Source organism: Puma concolor, chromosome A2 (assembly GCF_028749965.1).
Source record: "Puma concolor isolate L17-30 chromosome A2, mPumCon1.1.hap2, whole genome shotgun sequence".
In the NCBI taxonomy this organism is placed as follows: domain Eukaryota; kingdom Metazoa; phylum Chordata; class Mammalia; order Carnivora; family Felidae; genus Puma; species Puma concolor.
This window is the reverse complement of record NC_141668.1, coordinates 158,445,083-158,461,941: the sequence shown is the minus strand read 5'-3', so window position 1 is coordinate 158,461,941 and position 16,859 is coordinate 158,445,083. Positions and strand designations below refer to the sequence as shown.

The 16,859-nt window shown below is 60.2% G+C and overlaps 1 protein-coding gene and 1 long non-coding RNA gene across 10 annotated transcripts in view; one reads left to right on the top strand and one right to left on the bottom strand.

Annotated features, from left to right (window-relative positions):
• The window catches only part of KCNN1 (potassium calcium-activated channel subfamily N member 1), a 32,901-nt gene that overhangs the window by 5,971 nt on the left and 10,071 nt on the right, over positions 1-16,859 (top strand). For 2 of the 9 annotated variants that reach the window (XR_015248460.1, XM_086698632.1), the window contains exons 1-6: positions 2,858-3,058; positions 7,797-8,279; positions 9,031-9,126; positions 11,850-12,268; positions 12,577-12,693; positions 15,091-15,232. Coding sequence is in view for 7 of the 9 variants with exons in the window: in XM_086698632.1 (XP_086554758.1) it covers positions 2,894-3,058; positions 7,797-8,279; positions 9,031-9,126; positions 11,850-12,268; positions 12,577-12,693; positions 15,091-15,232 (1,422 nt within the window). In the remaining 2 variants the exon portion in view is untranslated. Of the gene's footprint in view, positions 1-2,854; positions 3,059-7,140; positions 7,359-7,796; positions 8,280-9,030; positions 9,127-11,849; positions 12,269-12,576; positions 12,694-15,090; positions 15,233-16,859 lie in introns of those variants that run through there. The other 7 variants (XM_086698635.1, XM_086698634.1, XM_086698636.1 and 4 more) reach the window with 6 other exon arrangements.
• LOC147583664 (uncharacterized) lies at positions 9,363-15,094 on the bottom strand. The gene is made up of 3 exons (XR_015248464.1): positions 14,955-15,094; positions 10,051-10,212; positions 9,363-9,502 (listed from the first exon to the last, which is right to left on the bottom strand). It is a non-coding gene; the product is annotated as an uncharacterized LOC147583664 (long non-coding RNA).

The following is a 16,859-nucleotide window of genomic DNA, read 5'->3' as shown; positions in this document are numbered from 1 at the left end:
GCCCTCTGAGACACACACTCCAGCTCCCTTGGGCCTTCCTGTCCCCCTTCCTGCCCCTACAATTCACAGGACCCTAAGGGGCTTAACCCCCCATGACTCCCAGTCTGCTGAGGCCTCGCACACTCAACCCTGCATTTGGAACCCCTGCCAGCCTCTGGCTTGCCCCATCCTTTTGCCCCTTCCCCCCAGCCACACAGGTCTCCCTTCCCTTCCTCAAACATTGCCCACCTCAACGTCTTGATCCTTGCAGCGTCCTCTACCCGATGCACCCTTCTAGCTCTTCGAGGGCCTGCTCCTTGACCCCTTTTGAATGTCCCCCCTTCCGGGAGGCCTCCCATGACCACCTCAAAGTCTCCCCATCCCCATTCCTATTTTTCTCAACTTCATTGGATCTTTTCCTAATACTTTTGTGTATCTAGAATTCTTACTGGTCCCTTTATTTGGAGAGGGTTGTGCCTAGCGTTCTAGAAATGCAGCGCCACGAAGGACGGGTTTGTATCTCTGCCTCTGCATTCCCAGCAACAGACTCAGAAAAGGGGCTTGGTGGCTAGGTGAATGAATGAATGAATGAATGGACGAATGAATATGTGAGTGAATGAATGAATGAATGAATGAATGAACGAATACGTGAGTGAATGAATGAATGAATGAATGAGCGAATGAGTGAATACATTCCCCACTCTGCCATCTCCACACTTATGGGGGACTCAGGGTCTAGCCTCCTTCTGGGCAGCTATCTGTTCGACCCAGGATGGGTCTGAGATTTCTGTGGATGCACACCTGCGGGCTTGAGTCCTTCCCTACTCAGGCAGCCTGTGGGTCCCTCAGCCCCTGGGAGACCTCTCCCAGGTCTCTTGCATCCGGACCTAGACTTGTGGCCCAGCCCTCAGGCTCCTGGAAGAGGGGCTTCCTGTTCAGCCACCACCCCAACCCCTGCCTGTTTGATCGGCCATTTCCTGGGAGTGTGAGTCCTGGGGCATCCCAACTGACAGGTTCCTTTGGAGGCTCCTCAGGTCTCTTCCAGCCAGCCATGGGCTGATAAGAGGCTCCATCTGGAATGGAATCTCAGGTGATGCCCACCCACAGCCCCACCTCCATCCACCCCTGACCCCTAGCCACCTCTGCCAGCCTCGTCTCTGAGGGGTGAGGTTCAAGCAGGCAGCAGGGCAGACACGGGTGGATGGTGATTGTTCACCAGGCCCCCCCATTCTAAATTCAGCCCCTTCAAGGGGGTCTCTGACCCCTCAGGGCAGATGAGCCCAAAGGGGAAAGAGGGATCTTTCCAGAGAGAGAAGGTGGGTATAGAGCCTGCAGGGCCTGTTCAGGGTGGGAGGCCTGGCAGAGCCTCCAGGGTCTGTGGCTCGTGCTTTTGTGAGTATCTGGATGTTGACATATTGGACTTGAATTCAAAAAGCATCAGATGCCGCAAGGACTCCACAGAAGTCTGCACAGGCTGGAGTCAGCCGGTGGGCACAGTGTGAATGCTTCTTACGGGGCAGGGACCCGCACAGGGGCAGGCTCTGTTGTCAGGGGCTGGGGCACTGAATGCCATACAGGGATGTGTGCCCGGTCCCGAGGGAGATGTGGGTGGCTTCATCACGACTGTGCTTTAGAAAGAGCCCCCAGCAGGCCATGCAGGCCTGGGGTGGGGGCCTGGTGAGTGGATGGGGGGATGGAGAGGGGATGGCTGCTCTTCGAGCATGGCTGAGAATGCATCCATTTAGGGTCCCCTCTCCTGGCATCCCTGTGGACATGGGAGGGCATGACTGGTCCCCAGGCCTCCTCTGCCACCACAGCCAGGCCTTCTCCAGGGTGTCCCCAAGAGGCTGGGATGAGAAACCGAAGTCCTGTCTGCAGACCCCAGGCCATCACCTGGCTCTGCTCAGCCTCATCGCTGGCCCATGAGGCCACCCCCTGCCCAGGCAGCCGTCCACTCATTCATTCATGCGGCCCAGCTATTTTATGGACACCACAGAGGAAACAGATCAGCTGCCCGCAGGCAGTGATGAGCAATCAGATGTCTTGACCCTGTCCCAAGCTCAGAGCTAGGAAGAAAACACTGGGAGAGAGATGGTGTGTGTGTGTGTGTGTGTGTGTGTGTGTGTGTGTGTGTCAAAGCTGGACTCAGTCACCCCCAGCCAGGCTGGGACAGGGTGAGGCCTAGGTAGTTAGGAGGCCTGGGGGAGGAGGAGGAAAGGGCTCCCCACCTCCCTGTCCCCAAGGCTGAATGAATGAGTCGCCCAAGCACGCCCTCTGTGCCAGAAAGGAGCTTGGTTTTGGACAGCCCCAAAGCAGGCTTCTGCTGGCCTGTCTTCCTGGCATTGGTGATAAGGGTTAGAAATGGGGGTGGGGGCTCAGTCCCGAAGATGGTGGCCTTGAACCTATGGCCCTAGCAGGCACCCCCTCAGCTCCTGGGAGCCCCCACGTCGGGGTCCTAGGCACCCTCCACGTGGCAACATCCTGCAAGCAGGACATCTGAGGAGGTAGTTTCAGGACGGAGGTGTCCAGTCGCTTTGCAAAGTTATCCCCTCAGCAAATGCGTGTATTTGAGGGGTTGAAGGAGGGTTGGAGTTTGAAGACCCGATTTTAGAAAGGGGGCGGCTAGGAGTTCTCGAGACCTGTCGGGGACCGGAGTTGTCGCTTCGCTAAGTAAGGTCCCCTCCATTGCGCCCAGCCAGAGAGCGAGTTTGAGGACCAGCTGAGCGCTGGGGGCCGAAGGGGGCTCCCGGGAATGTGGGATCTTTAAATGTAGGCGGAGCTTGCGGGGTCGCCGGGGGCGGTGCCAACCCGGGCTCGACCAATCGGCGGCGCCGTCCGCGTCGCACCGCCCCCTCCTCTCCCGGCCCGGGCGGGCGCTCGCCCCCGGCCGGGCCCGTGGACAGGGCGGCGGGGGATGCACCCGCCGCCGCCCCCGGCCCGGCCGCCTCCGGGCCCCACGCCCGCCGGCTGCTGCCCGCCCCGTCCGCGGCCCCGGGCCCGGCCCCCACGCGAGGGTCTGCGGCCGCGCGGGACCCTCTCCCCTCCAGGTTCTTCTGCCCACGGGAGCCGAGCCCTGCAGGTACCGGGTGGGACGGACCGGAGCGCCCAAAGAGGGAGGCACGTCGTGGAGGGGGGACGCGGTTTGGGACAGGGGCCAGGACGGAGGGTCTCCGAAGGATCCGGAACCCAGGGGACACGGAGAGGAAGGGAATGTGTGTCTGTGCACTGCCTGAGCGAGTGGAGATTTGCGGACCCCCAATCCCGGAGGGGGAAGGTACTGGGTTCACTTTGGCCGGGGTAGAGCAGTGAGTCTCTAAACTCCATAGATACGGTGGGGGGAGCTCTTGGGGTGAAGGCAGTGACCTGGGACTTATTTGGGAACGGGAGGGAGGAGACCCTCACCACTGGCTCCCAGATACTGCCGTTAGGGTCGCCCTAATGCAGGGGCCAAGGAGCTAGGTCTCTCAGCTGTCCCCGGACAGAGGTTCGGGTACCCTACACAGGGCACTGCCTTGGCTGTCCTGGAGGGCAGGCTGCAGATGTGAGTGCTGGAGGCTGGGAGCCAAATGGGAGACGCTGATGGAGAGGGGTCAGCGTGGAGGGCGCTGGTGGAGGCAGCCCCGCGGAGGGCAGAGCAGGCTAATTGCACCCTGCTGAGCGCTGGCAGGTTCTTGACTGGTAGTGATGGGGGTGGGGGTGGGGGGGGCGCCCAAGGGAATTGGGCGGTCAGCGCCTGCCTTACTGTACCCACTCCTGGGCAGCCCAGGGGTGGGAGGGCAAGTGGATCCCATCCACCCTGCAGAGCTAGGGTGCAAACAGTGCTGGTGGGTGGGTTGTCTTAGGATCCTTACGCACCCTCCACTGGGACACACACCCCACACAGCTCACCCACACGTCCTGGAAGGTTCTGCCATGTGCTGCCCTGGCCACGGTTCCAGGGAGCGGTGGGATGTGGATTGCACCGCAAGGGGGGCTCTGCTTTGGAGATGGGCCCCTTCTGGTCCAGCTCCGAAGGATGGGCAGCAGCACCTCCTCAGATGTACCCACGGCCACATGCTAAGCATTTTCCATGTGAGATCTCACTTCCATTTTGGCCACCAACCTGCTGGGGGGGGGGCGGGGGGCGGGCACCGAGACATCCTTTTACTGAAGAGGCAGGCAGCTGAGGAGGGGGGCAGTGACTTCCTCCTGGCTGGGACACCCAAGGGTCCCTCCCAGGCAGACACTGCACCAACTTGTCATTTGTAAAAGGGCTCACTCGAGGACCTTGGGGGGTCTGGCCAGTTTCTTTGTCTTTCTGTTGAGTAGAAAAGCTTTTGGAGAAGCCAGCCGCCCTGCTTCCTGTCACCTGCCTGCCTTCTCCCACTCCTCGAGTCCTCCTGGGCGCCCCCTGCCGTGGGTGGCCCGCCAGGTTCCCACAGTGTCTCTTGGGGTGGTGTGAAGGGGGGGGGTTCGGCTCATCCTCCCATGCCAGCCTTCAGTGAACAGAGGGCTCATGCCCCAGACACATTAGGGAATTTTGGCAATTCTAGGGACCTTCCGAACCAGATGCAGCCCACAAGGTGTTTCTAACTTTTCAGAACTCATTGGCGAACCCAGGGCCTTCACCCAGAAAAATACACCCTTTCACAGACATCCAAACCTTGGCCAGAGTTTTAGAGAGGCTCCTGGTTCTTTGGGAGTCTCTGAGGGTTCCAGGGACCCCAGCTTTGGGCCTAGTTGCAGTGGGGGAGGGGAAGGTATACCTGGGAAGGGGTGGGGTCTCTCATCTCCCAGGGCCCCCCCCCTCCCCGGTCCCACCCGAACTGCAGAAACCAGCTGCCCCCTTCTATGGAATCTCAGGCAGGCCACTCTGTCCTGTTTCCTCTGAGGTCACAGGAAGGGTCAGACACCCACCGTGCCTGGGTCCTGAGCTCTGTGGCCCCTCAAGGGCAGGGCTTGGCTGACTCCCTTCCCAGAAGGCTCGTCAAGAGGGAACTTGGCACATCCCACCACCCTCTGCCCCCCCCCCCCCAGATGGCACTGACTTCGTCTCTGCTCCCTTCCTGACTTTGTGACCTTGGGCAAGGTGCTAAACCTCTCTGAGCCTTGTCTCCCATCTGTAAAATGGGAGCGGGAATGCCGCCTGCCTCACTTAGTGGCCACGGAGGTTAAACATGATAATTCTGATAAAGAGCCCAACAAGCCCACAGTAAGCGCCATGGGCACGTTAAGGTGATGGGCCACAGGAAGGCCCTCCACCTCTCTCCCTCCCAGAAGCCACCTGTACCCATCCCCCCAACCCCTCCCTGCCCAGGGCACCTTAGGACGAGGCTGCCAGGCAAAGAGGAGCATGGCCGACACACGGCTGAATTTGGCCTATGCGTCGGGCGGCTGAGTCACGTCCCCAAATTGTATCTTCGTAAGTGCGTTTCGGAAGGTCGTTTGCAACACCCCCACCCCCTCCAGGCTCCGTCTGCCAGGCCACTCGCCTCTCCTGCCCGTGCCCCCGAGCCCTGGGTGAGGACCCCCTGCACTTTCAGGAGGGATGGTAGGAGCGATGCCTGGGGTTTCCTCACCTCCTGGGAGAGAGCAGGGTCTGCGATCGCTGTGTGTCTCCTGGTGACAGGCTCCCGGCCCCACCTGCCAGCTGATGGCCCTTCAGGTGGCGAGCAGGGGCCCTCGCCCGGGAGTAGCAAGGCCCCTGAGTGTTCGTGAAGGTGGAGAGAGAGATCCGGGGCCAAGGTCAGCCTTATAAGCCGTGAAGTACGGGGCGTGCAGGAGACCAGCTCATATAAACCGTGAAGTGCTAAGCCCGTGTGAGGCCAGGACTTCTAAACCAACGTGTCAGGCCACAGGTGGCCACGGCCTGGTTGAGGTAATGGATGGAGGGGCGAGGGAAGGGACATGTTCTCATACTCATGAGGTCGCTCTGCCACGAAAGGAAGGTTTCTTGTGCCCCTACTGTGCGCGGGCACCAGCATCTGGGGACATGCGGTGAGTGGGACAGACACTGTGTGGGGGGTGCCCGACAAGGTGTCGCCTTGGCATGTCTTTTTTTTTTTTTTTAAATTTTTTTTTTTTTCAACGTTTATTTTATTTTTGGGACAGAGAGAGACAGAGCATGAACGGGGGAGGGGCAGAGAGAGAGGGAGACACAGAATCGGAAACAGGCTCCAGGCTCTGAGCCATCAGCCCAAAGCCTGACGCGGGGCTCGAACTCACGGACCGCGAGATCGTGACCTGGCCGAAGTCGGACGCTTAACCGACTGCGCCACCCAGGCGCCCCAATTGGCATGTCTTTATGTGACAGTTTCCGTGTCTGTCACCCCCCCTCCCCCCTCCACCACCAGAGTGTGGTTGCAGGGCCGCAGAGGCATCCTGTCTGTGCGCACAGCCCTCTCTCCCGGGCCTGGTCCACAGGGGCCCGCCGTGCATGCCAGGCTGGCCTTTTCAAAGGGGGTCAGCACTTGGCCGCTGCCTGTCGCTGCCCCGCTTATTCCTGCTGAGAGAATCTTACAGAGCAGCCCGGTCCAGGATCTGCCCTAGAAGGACATGGCCCCTTCACGGCACAGCGCCTCAGTTTCCCCACCGGTAAAACTGGCCAAATCCCAGCACCCCTTCTTGGGGGGTATTGTCAAGGATCAAGGAGCAAATTTGTGTGAAGGACATAGCCTGGCGTGTTGTAGACGTTCGCTAAACATCAGCTCGTAGTGGCAACGGGGGGTACACAGGAGGGAGGGAGAGATGGTGGGTTGGGGTGGGACAGGGGAGGGTCTAGCAAGTTGGGACCCAGAAGGTGAGACTCCAGGCAGCCTCCTCTTGTATGGGTCACTGTCCTCAAGGTCTTCGCTCTCGAACATGATCCCAGAGGACACTGCCCTACGCAAGGGCAGAATCCCAGGATGTTGGGGCGGTCAGACAGTCTGCTCTCTGGTGGCCTGGTGGGGAAACTGAGGCTGACCCGGGGTCACAGGGCCAGGCTGAGCACATCTCACAAGGCCCTACAGAATCAACTCTGGGATCTTAGAGGTAAATACCGGGTTGCCACGTTGGTCCCGGAGTCTCTTTGGAGATCACAAACCTCCTTCCACGCAGGCAGGAGGGGGCTGGGGGGTCTCTGTAGCCACAGCCACGGTCCTCGTGTCCCCACACTGATACCCCATGCTTGCGTGCATTCAGGCCTTCGGACAGCTCTAGGGGAGGAATTGGAGGCCCAGCAGGGTGAGCTTGACTTGCCCGAGAACCTGAAGGTCAGAAGGAGACGAGCCCAGGTTGGAACCACCTCCTGACCACACACACGGCCTCTGGTCCTCCCAGGCAAACCTGCCAGCACATTCTGTCTCCAGACATTCCCAAGTGTTTACTGAGTGTCAGCTGAGTGCTCGGCATTGTTCTAGGTACTTGGAGACAGAAAACCAGTGGGCAAAGGTTCAATAAGAGGGTGTTCCAGGCAGAGGGCCCAGCAGGTGCAAAGGCCCCAGGCTGGACCAGGCTGGTCAGGATCTGGTGATGGGGATGCTTATGTGGCTGGAAGAGAATGACTCTGGAAGAGTGAGAGGGTTGAGGTGGGTAGGAGCCAGACCACAGAGGGCCTCCTGGCCACAGTGAGGTCTTTGGTTTTTGTGCAGCAGCACTGGGGAGCCATGGGAGGGTTTTGAGCAGGAGAGGAATGTAGGCTGACTTGGGTGTTTCTTGGATGGCCAGCCCACGTGTCAGTCACGTGTCTGGGTTCAGGGCTTCCTGAGCCTCAGAATGTCTTGGGGTGGTGACAGGGGTCCCTGCCCTCTGGTCGGTTGGCAAGGCCCTTCCCTGACTGTGTCCCTCATGCCCCTCAGGTCGGCACAGGAGCCCGGTCACTGAGCCATGCTGGGCCCCGGGTGGCCTACAGCGAGCCCAACCCCGGCACCCACATAGTCATGAACAGCCACAGCCACAATGGCTGTGGGGGGCGGCCGCTGGGCAGCGGGCTGGGTGCCCTGGGCAGAGACCCTTCGGAGCCCGAGGCCGGCCACCCCCCCCAGCCCCCACATGGCCCGGGCCTCCAGGTGGTGGTGGCCAAGAGCGAGCCAGCCCGGCCCTCACCCGGCAGTCCCCGGGGGCAGCCCCAGGACCAAGAAGAGGAGGAAGACGATGAAGAGGATGAGGCAGGCAGGAGGAGGGACTTGGGGAAGACCCCAAACGTGGGCCACCGCCTGGGCCACCGGCGGGCGCTCTTCGAGAAGCGGAAGCGCCTCAGCGACTACGCCCTCATCTTCGGCATGTTTGGCATTGTCGTCATGGTGACCGAGACGGAGCTGTCCTGGGGGGTCTACACCAAGGTAGGCATGGCCTTTCCCCTTGGCCCAGGGAGGGCCCTGTGGACCTACTTGGCTCCTCACTGCCCCTGGGGCGTGGGGTCAGGGACCATATTGGCCCCAGGAGGAGCAGGTGGAAGATGCTGGAGGAGGGGAGGGGGCGGGGGTCCTGGAGGCAGGGCAGGGGGTGGGTACTGGGCCTCCCACTGTGTCTACCTTCTGGGGGTTGCAGGCAGGCTGTACGTGGGGGAGTTAGGCTCCAGCCCATTCCTTCTGCCCTGCACCAAGAGGCCACACCCTGGCTTAAGGGAGGTGGGGGGTGGCGGCTGCCCCCCAGTCCAGGCCTAGGACAAGAGAGCCCCAGCGAAGGCCTGGGCCTCAGAGCCCGGAAGGAGCTTCTCCTCCTGAGAGTGATCGGGCTGGGCTGCGGCTATGGCTGCACGCCCCCTCGTGCCACCCAAGGGTGTGTGAGGATAGAGAGAGAGATCGGGGCACGTCCGCCGGTAGACTGTGAAATGCCGCCGGTGGATGCGGCGAGGCCTTCTAAACAGTGAAGTACCTACGTGAGGCCAGGCCTTATCGGCTGTGACATGCTGGGCCTTTAGGAGGCCAGGCCTTATCAACTCTGAAGTATAGGCCCGCGCTGCCATCGACCCAGGCCTAAGGAGAAAGGACAGGAGCATTCCTTCCTGAGGGGGGAGCCCAGGTGGGGGGGGTCAGGAGGGCCACCCACCCCCCAGCGCCCTTGTCCTCCTGCCCTCCTCTCTCCGCCCAGGAGTCCCTGTACTCGTTTGCACTGAAATGCCTCATCAGCCTCTCCACGGTCATCCTGCTGGGCCTGGTGGTCCTCTACCACGCCAGGGAGATCCAGGTCAGTGGCGGGCTGGCCAGGGCAGTTCCCCTCTCCGTGCCCCCAGAGACCCTCCCCGTACCAGGCACCGGGGACCCCAGCCCCCTAAAACCTGAAAGGACCAGTAGCCTCTTTATAGAAAAAAAAAAAAAAAAAAAAAAAAGACCTCTCTGAAGACATGCCCTTTAGATCACTCTAAATTTCTTTACAATACTTGTCTATGTTTTATTTTTCATTGGTTATTTGGGGGTGGGGGTGGGGGGGGGGAGGACAACGAGGGAGCCAGCGGTGAGCTGGGGTCTGGCACACATAAGTCATCTTCGCAGCCCTGGGGGTCTTCCGAGGTTTTGCAGCCTTGGAAGCCGACCCCAGCCTTCTGTTCCTATTCGGTTAGACCCTGCATTTGAAAGATTTATTACATGCCAGGGAGGCTGTTCTCCTGTTTCGGGAGTTCACTGAAACCTCGATGGACCCCGGAGAGGCCCGCTCAGGGCGTGCTGTCACAGCCTGTCACAGCAGGCAGATGTCACCTGGGGTCGGCACCGGGGCCTGGGGATGCCAGAGGGTGTCAGATCTGGCTCCCGACTCTGGCCCCTGATCCCTGGCCTGAAGGAGCCGTGGTCTGACGGGAGGTGGGTGGAGGAAAATCCTGCCTGGGTTGAACCACGTGCAGAGATCCCTGGGGACATCCAAGGGAAATGAAAACCTACACCGCCTGCATCCACACGCAACTCGTATACGTAGGCACCTAGCAGCCCTATTCGCGGGTACCACAAAGTGGAAACAACCCAGATCCCCGGTGTATGGACCAACAAAATGTCGTGTGCCCCCCAGTGGGATGTGGTTCACCCACTAAAAAACCGAAGCACTGTGTGAGGGTGCTCCCGGCTGCTTTAACAGAGCACCACAGCCGAGGGGCTGAAACGGCAGGCAATGTGTTCTCACGGTGCTGGGGCTGGAAGTCCAAGATCAGGTGCTGGCAGGGTCGGTTTCTGCTGAGGCCCCTTTCCTCCACTTGCAGACGGCTGCCTTCTCCCCCTGTGTCCTCTCGGCTTCCTCTGTGTGCGCGCATCCCTGGAGGCACCTCTTCTTACGAGGACACCGGTCCTGTGGGAGCAGGGTTCCACCCTTAGGACCTCATTTAATCTTAATTACTTCCTTGATTTTTTTAATGTTTATTTATTTATTTTTTTATTTTATTTTTTTTTTCAACATTTATTTATTTTTGGGACAGAGAGAGACAGAGCATGAACGGGGGAGGGGCAGAGAGAGAGGGAGACACAGAACTGGAAACAGGCTCCAGGCTCTGAGCCATCAGCCCAGAGCCCGACGCGGGGCTCGAACTCACGGACCGCGAGATCGTGACCTGGCTGAAGTCGGACGCTTAACCGACTGCGCCACCCAGGCGCCCCTGTTTATTTATTTATTTTGAGAGAGAGAGAGAGAGGGTGAACAAGAGAGGGAGAGAGAGAATCCCAAGCAGGCCCTACGCTGTCAGAGCAGAGCCTGATGGGGGCTCCAACCCGCGAACGGTGAGATCATGACCTGGGCTGAAATCGAGAGTCGGACGCTTAACTGACTGAGTCACCCAGGCGCCCCTAACCTTAATTACTCCGTTAAAGACCCTCTCTCCAGGGACACCTGGGTGGCTCAGTTGGTTCAATGTCTGACTTTTGATTTCAGCTCAGGTCGCGATCTCAGGGTCGTGAGTTCGAGCCCCACACTGGGCATGGAGCCTGCTTAAAAAAAAAAAAAAAAAAGGCGGGGGTGGGGGTGTCTCTCTCCAAATACAGTCACAATGGGAGTTAAGGCTTCAATTTATGAGTTTTGAGGGGACACAAGTCAGTCCAGAACATTTCAGCCTCGGGCCCATCCCCCAAATTCATGTCCTCCTCCCACGCAAAATGCATTCACAACTTCCCACCTGCCCCAAAGTCTTAAGGCATTCCGGCACCAACTCCCAAGTCCCATGTATCACTTAAGTATCAGATACGGGTGAGACTGAGGCGCCACTCCAGCCGAGAGCCGGACAAATCACCCAAGATGTAGGGGTGGGACAGGCGTAGGATAGGCCTTCCTATTCCAGAAGGGAAATCTGAAGGAAGGAAAGTTGGTAGATGCTGAGCAAGTCAAAGAGCTCCCAAGGCAAATTCTCTGCGTTCTGAATGCTCAGTGCCGCGGTTTCCGGGCCCACTGGGGTGGCACCGTTGTCCCCTCGGCTCTGGGTGGTGGCCTTTGGTGCCTGTGTTCTTCGACTCAGCGTGTTTTCGAGGTTCTGCCACATGGCAGCGTGTATCAGAGCCCCTTCCTCTTGACGGCCGAATAATAATATCGCGTTGTTTGGAAGGATCCCATTCATTCATTGACGGACACTTGGGTGGTTTCCGCGTTGGGTAGTTGTTCGCGTGCAAGGATTTGTCCCAATGCCGGTTTTTTCTTTTGTTTTGGTTTGTATGTTTTTTGTTTTTTTTTTTCCGATGCTTGTTTTCATTTCTCTTGCGTGTGTCCCCGGGGACGAGATTGCTAGGCCCTTGGTAACCCCGTGTTTTCTTCCACATTTAGTTTGAATCGTGGCTGACCCCGAGAGCTAGGGAGTTTCGCGTCAGAGGCTGTGTTTCTCATAAAAGCCAAGCCAGGGGTTCGAGGGCTGGGGGGGGGAGGGGGGTCCTCCCGGAGGGGGACACGGGCGCGAGTCTGACACCCACCGCCGCCTGTCCCCCCTCCCCCGCCCCGCCCCCCCGCAGCTGTTCATGGTGGACAACGGGGCGGATGACTGGCGCATCGCCATGACATGCGAGCGCGTCTTCCTCATCTCTCTGGAGCTGGCCGTGTGCGCCATCCACCCGGTGCCGGGTCACTACCGCTTCACGTGGACGGCGCGGCTGGCCTTCACGTACGCGCCGTCGGCAGCCGAGGCTGACGTGGACGTGCTGCTGTCTGTCCCCATGTTCCTGCGCCTCTACCTGTTGGGCCGCGTCATGCTGCTGCACAGCAAGATATTCACAGATGCCTCCAGCCGCAGCATCGGCGCCCTCAACAAGGTCACCTTCAACACACGCTTTGTCATGAAGACGCTCATGACCATCTGCCCGGGCACCGTGCTGCTCGTCTTCAGCATCTCCTCCTGGATCGTCGCCGCCTGGACGGTGCGGGTCTGTGAGAGGTACGCCCCCGGCCCCGGGGCCCACCGTGCCCTCCCGCGGCTCCGGGGACCCAGGGCTCCCCTGGCCATCACAGCCCCCGACCCACATGACACCCCCCCCCCCCCCCAGTTCCTGGCCTCAGTGACCGTCCTTCAAGCGTGGCCCCCTCATCCCTGGGACTCCAGCCTGTGTATCCTGTCCCCTACCCCAAACGACACCCCCCTGGGACCCCAGGCCTCTCCCCCAGGGGGGGGTGGGGGCGGGTCTCATGCTAGTCTTTCTCCCAGCTCCTCCGCTGCGAGCAGCTAACCTCTGACCTCTGGCCCAGGGCAGTGGAGGCAGCAGGAACAGGATGCCCCCCGCCCCCCATCTGCCTGTTTCCCCCACAATTTAACCAGCTCTCCTTCTCCCCTCCGCCCGCCCCACCGGACTGTAGGGAAAACATGTGAGTCCTACCCTTGACCAAGCTGTGTGCACAGAACCGCTGCTGTCCTGTCCGCCAGGAATTTAAGATTAGCTGCCGCAAGGTGGGGTGGGGCGGGGGGGGGGGGTGCGTTGGTGCATAGGGAGATGAGGCGGGGCCGGGGCAGGCAAGTTCGGAGTCAGGCCCAGGACTGCTCTCAGGCCGTGTCCACTGGGCATCCTGGAGGTCCTTGTCTCCGAGGTTGGGGAGGGTTTTGTCCGGACAGCTGACCCTGGGGGACTTGGACAGCCCCTCCGGAGAGTTAGGTGGGTCTGGAGTAAATAAAAACTGGCCCAGCCTTTAGTACCTCTCTCTGCACGGGGTTTGCTCTCAACACCCCTGGAAGGTGCAGGCCATTCACCCAACTTACAGATGGGGGAAGGGAAGCTCTGGGGCAAAGGAACATTCCTGAGGGCCTGATTCCTGGTCGGCCCTGAGACCCACAGGGTGCTTCGGGAAAGGGAGGGTCTGCACTGGGCCTGTCGGGACGTGGGGGTGCCTTGGCTGGGAAAGAGCCTCTCCTACCTCATGCTTTGCTGGGGAAGGCCCTGGAAGGGTGTATGGCAGGTGGGGCTGAGACTGGGCTTCCTGGGGGTCCCTGGGCTGGACTTGTCCCCCCAGGACCCCAGTCTTCACCCCTTAATCTCCTCCATGGCGCCTGCCTCAGCCTGATGTGGGGCTCACGGGGGCGAGGGCCCAGCCCTTCTCGTCCTCGAGGCTTACCGTCTTGGGACCAGACGGGGTCTCCTTGGACCCCTGCTTGGATCCCTATGCCAGTTCCCACAGCCCATCCCCTACCCTGTCACGGCGGGGTCAGGACTGTGGTCTGGGGAGCGAGAGAGGGGCTCCCCTCCTCGGGCATCCTTGAGGTGCAGTCTAGGTCATCGCAGGGGTCCCCAGGTTGGGGCAGGGAACGGGGCAGGACCAGGGGGGCAGCCAATCCTAAATTCTGAGCCCTATGATGCTGCTTGAAGCCCCCTCGCCTGCCTCGCTCCACCCCTGCGGCTCTGTCCCACCCCCACCCTGCCTCCCGCATGTCCCCCACTCTGTGGTCCTAGGTAGTCCCGGGGGGTCCTGCAGCATCCACCACAGCTCCAGCCAGGCCCCGGGCTCCCCCACCCGCTGCTGGAGGGCCTCCCTCTCGTCTTACTTGCTGGTATGGGGTGCTGGTTTACCGGGAGACAGAAGCCAGGGTAACTTGGGGCTCAGATGCCTCAGTGGGATTCGGTCCCAGGTCCCCCGCACCCAGCAAGCAGACTGGCAGCCCAGGAGGAGCGGCCTGGAATGGCATCCCGACAGGGACCCCCAAACACCACACCTGCCGAGAAGGTCTCCAGCCTTCCCGTCCTCCTTTGGGGGCTTCTATGGCCTCCTCTTGAGCCCCTGACTCCAGCCCTGTCTGTCTGGAGCAGCCCTCCCCCCAGCTTCCCCTGTCCTGCCCCTGCCAGCGTCCCCCCTCCTCTGCGCCACCTCAGTTGACCTCTAACCTTGAGCCCCCTCAGGGCCTGAGGCCTGGGAAAGAGTGGGTCATCAGGAAAGGGCTCCCTGAGCTGGAGGGGCTTCACAGGCTGGGGAACCTCGAGCTAAACCCCTCTGACCCGCAGCCTGGGCTGACCGTAGGTAGGACGTGTTTGTAGCCCACGCGACCGGGTTCGCAGGGCTGGCCATGGCCAGGGACGAATTCATGTCCCTTGGGGCCCGCCCCCCCATACCAAAAAGTTAACCGCCAGCCTCCCCCCAGTGCCAAGCTGCCGCCTCCTTCCCCAACTCCCAAACGAACCCTAAGCCTGGGATTTGGGGACCATTGGTGCTGCCCCACACATGCTGACTTCCCTTTTGCTCCCAAGTCCTGGAACACTGCAGCCACCCGTGTCCCCCAGGGGCCCTCTCCCCCTGCCCCCTCAACCTCACGGAGCCCTGCTGGCTGGGGAAGTTCTTCCCGACGTCTCACCTGAATCCTCACCTCCACTCCTTGCCGCTTCTGGCGCCCGTGGCCACCTGTGTCTGCGTCTGTCTGTGCGTCTGTCTTTGGGAGGGGGATCGCGTGGACACAGTGGACGTACCCTCACCCGGACCCCTCTGCCCCCGGACCGGGGCCAGGGAGGGCACACATCCTGGGCGGCAGCTTGGGGTGGGGGTGAAGGGAGAATGGGGGAAGGGATCCTGGGAGGAGAGTGCGGGTGCCCTCCGCCCGACGGTACCCTCGGGAGGATGCTGACCATCCCCTCTCCCTGCAGCGGTACCTTTCCGAGCCCTCAAAGTGGTCCGCTGCTTGTAGTCAGGGTCCCCACCCAGCCGGGTGGACCCAGGGCACCAGAGGGAATGATGAAGGCAGAGAGACCAGTGCGGACTGACTGGGCCTTCCCCGGCTCCCCTCAGGTACCATGACAAGCAGGAAGTGACCAGCAACTTTTTGGGGGCCATGTGGCTCATCTCCATCACCTTCCTCTCCATCGGCTATGGCGACATGGTGCCCCACACCTACTGCGGGAAGGGCGTGTGCCTGCTCACTGGCATCATGGTAAGGGCGGGGGCCCTTGCACACCCCCTACGGATGGGGAGCTCACTCCATTGTGAACCGTAATGCATCAGCCTGCCCCTTCCTCTTTGTGTCATCCTGCTCCTTCACCCCCCCCCCCTCCTTACCCCGGCCGTGACTCAGAAATCTGCACCCTTGGGCTTCCTGGGGGGCATCTCTTCTTGGCTTCTTCCAGCCCTAGGTATGTATGTAACTCCTGTGGTCCCCGCAGGGCTGGATGCTGTGGTCCGCTGTTAGCCCAGTGTTTTTCTGCCCTTTTATTCTCTGAAGCCTGCTTACTTCACAGCCCTGGGGTCCAGGGCTAGGGACTTGATGCTTCCATGCCTCAGTTTCCCCAGCTATAACCGGTGCCCATCTCCTCTGTTCATCGTGAAGCTCAAGTCTGTCCCTTTTGATTCATTTATGTCTTTTTAAATTTTTTAAAAGTTTCCCTTTATTTTTGAGAGAGACAGAGACAGAGCACGAGCAGGGGAGGGGCGGAGAGAGAGAGGGAGACACAGAATCCGAAGCAGGCTCCGGGCTCGGAGCTGCCGGCACAGAGCCCGACGTGGGGCTCAAACGCACAAACCGCAAGATCACGACCTGAGCCGTGGTCAGACACTCAACCGATTGAGCCGCCCAGGCGCCCCTCAAGTCTGTTCCTTTATGTGAAACGCCTAGAACGGTGAATGCTGTGGACACCCAGTCAACACCCTCCGGGTTGTGCCGTCACGGCTCCCTTCCCCATCCTTGCCTGATTCTTGGGACATCCCAAGCACCCCGCTGAACCCCCATGCTGTGCAGCTTGTCTCCTGTGACTCGTTGGGCCCTGATAGCACCCGTTCTCCCCCAAAGACTTCTCAAGTCTGTCGGAGGGTGTGGGCAGCCTTTGACACCCAGCACCTTCTTTCCCTGGTCCCGTCTTCGGTTTTGCTGTTCATCCCCTTCTGGAACCTTCTGGAACCTTCTTTCTCCAAGCTTCCACCTCCTTCACAAATGCTCTTCCGTGTTTTGGGTTGCAGATTATCGGATGCGTGATAGGGGACTCCTCTCCCCAGTCCCCAGTTAATAACCTGTTCATTTGTGAAGAACAGTGAGCATCGGTGGGACCAAAGTAGCACCAAAGAAGCTGACTTAATCCCACCCCCCAGGTTCCACGCCAGGCCACTCCTCCTCCGTTCTTGCAAACCTAGGGCACGATCCCCACAAGAGTTTCCTTTTCTCCCGCCGATGGAAGGAGCATCTTGCGGTGCCTCTGCCCACCCTGTTTTGCTGCTTGCAGACCGTGGTCAGTTGTCACTATGTCCCAAGGCCCACGGCTCTGTCCCCATTTCTCCTCACCCTCTCTAAGCTGTTTGAGCAGAAGCTGGGGGCTCCACGTCCTCCTCGGGCCCCCACCGGGGCCTCCTTCCTCCTGGCTGCGCTGACGCGGCCCCCCCTTGTGAAATGGCACCACGCCTATTTGCCTGTGTTACTTTGCAAGAGGCGAAGGGGGAAAAACTAAAGGTGGGCCACAGTCCAACCCCCACTACAAGCAAACGAACTTTACAAAAGAACCAAAAAAGGACTCAGGTAAGGCGAGCTCAAACCCGGAAAGCCCAAGACAAAATGGAAACGCCGAGTTCCGTTC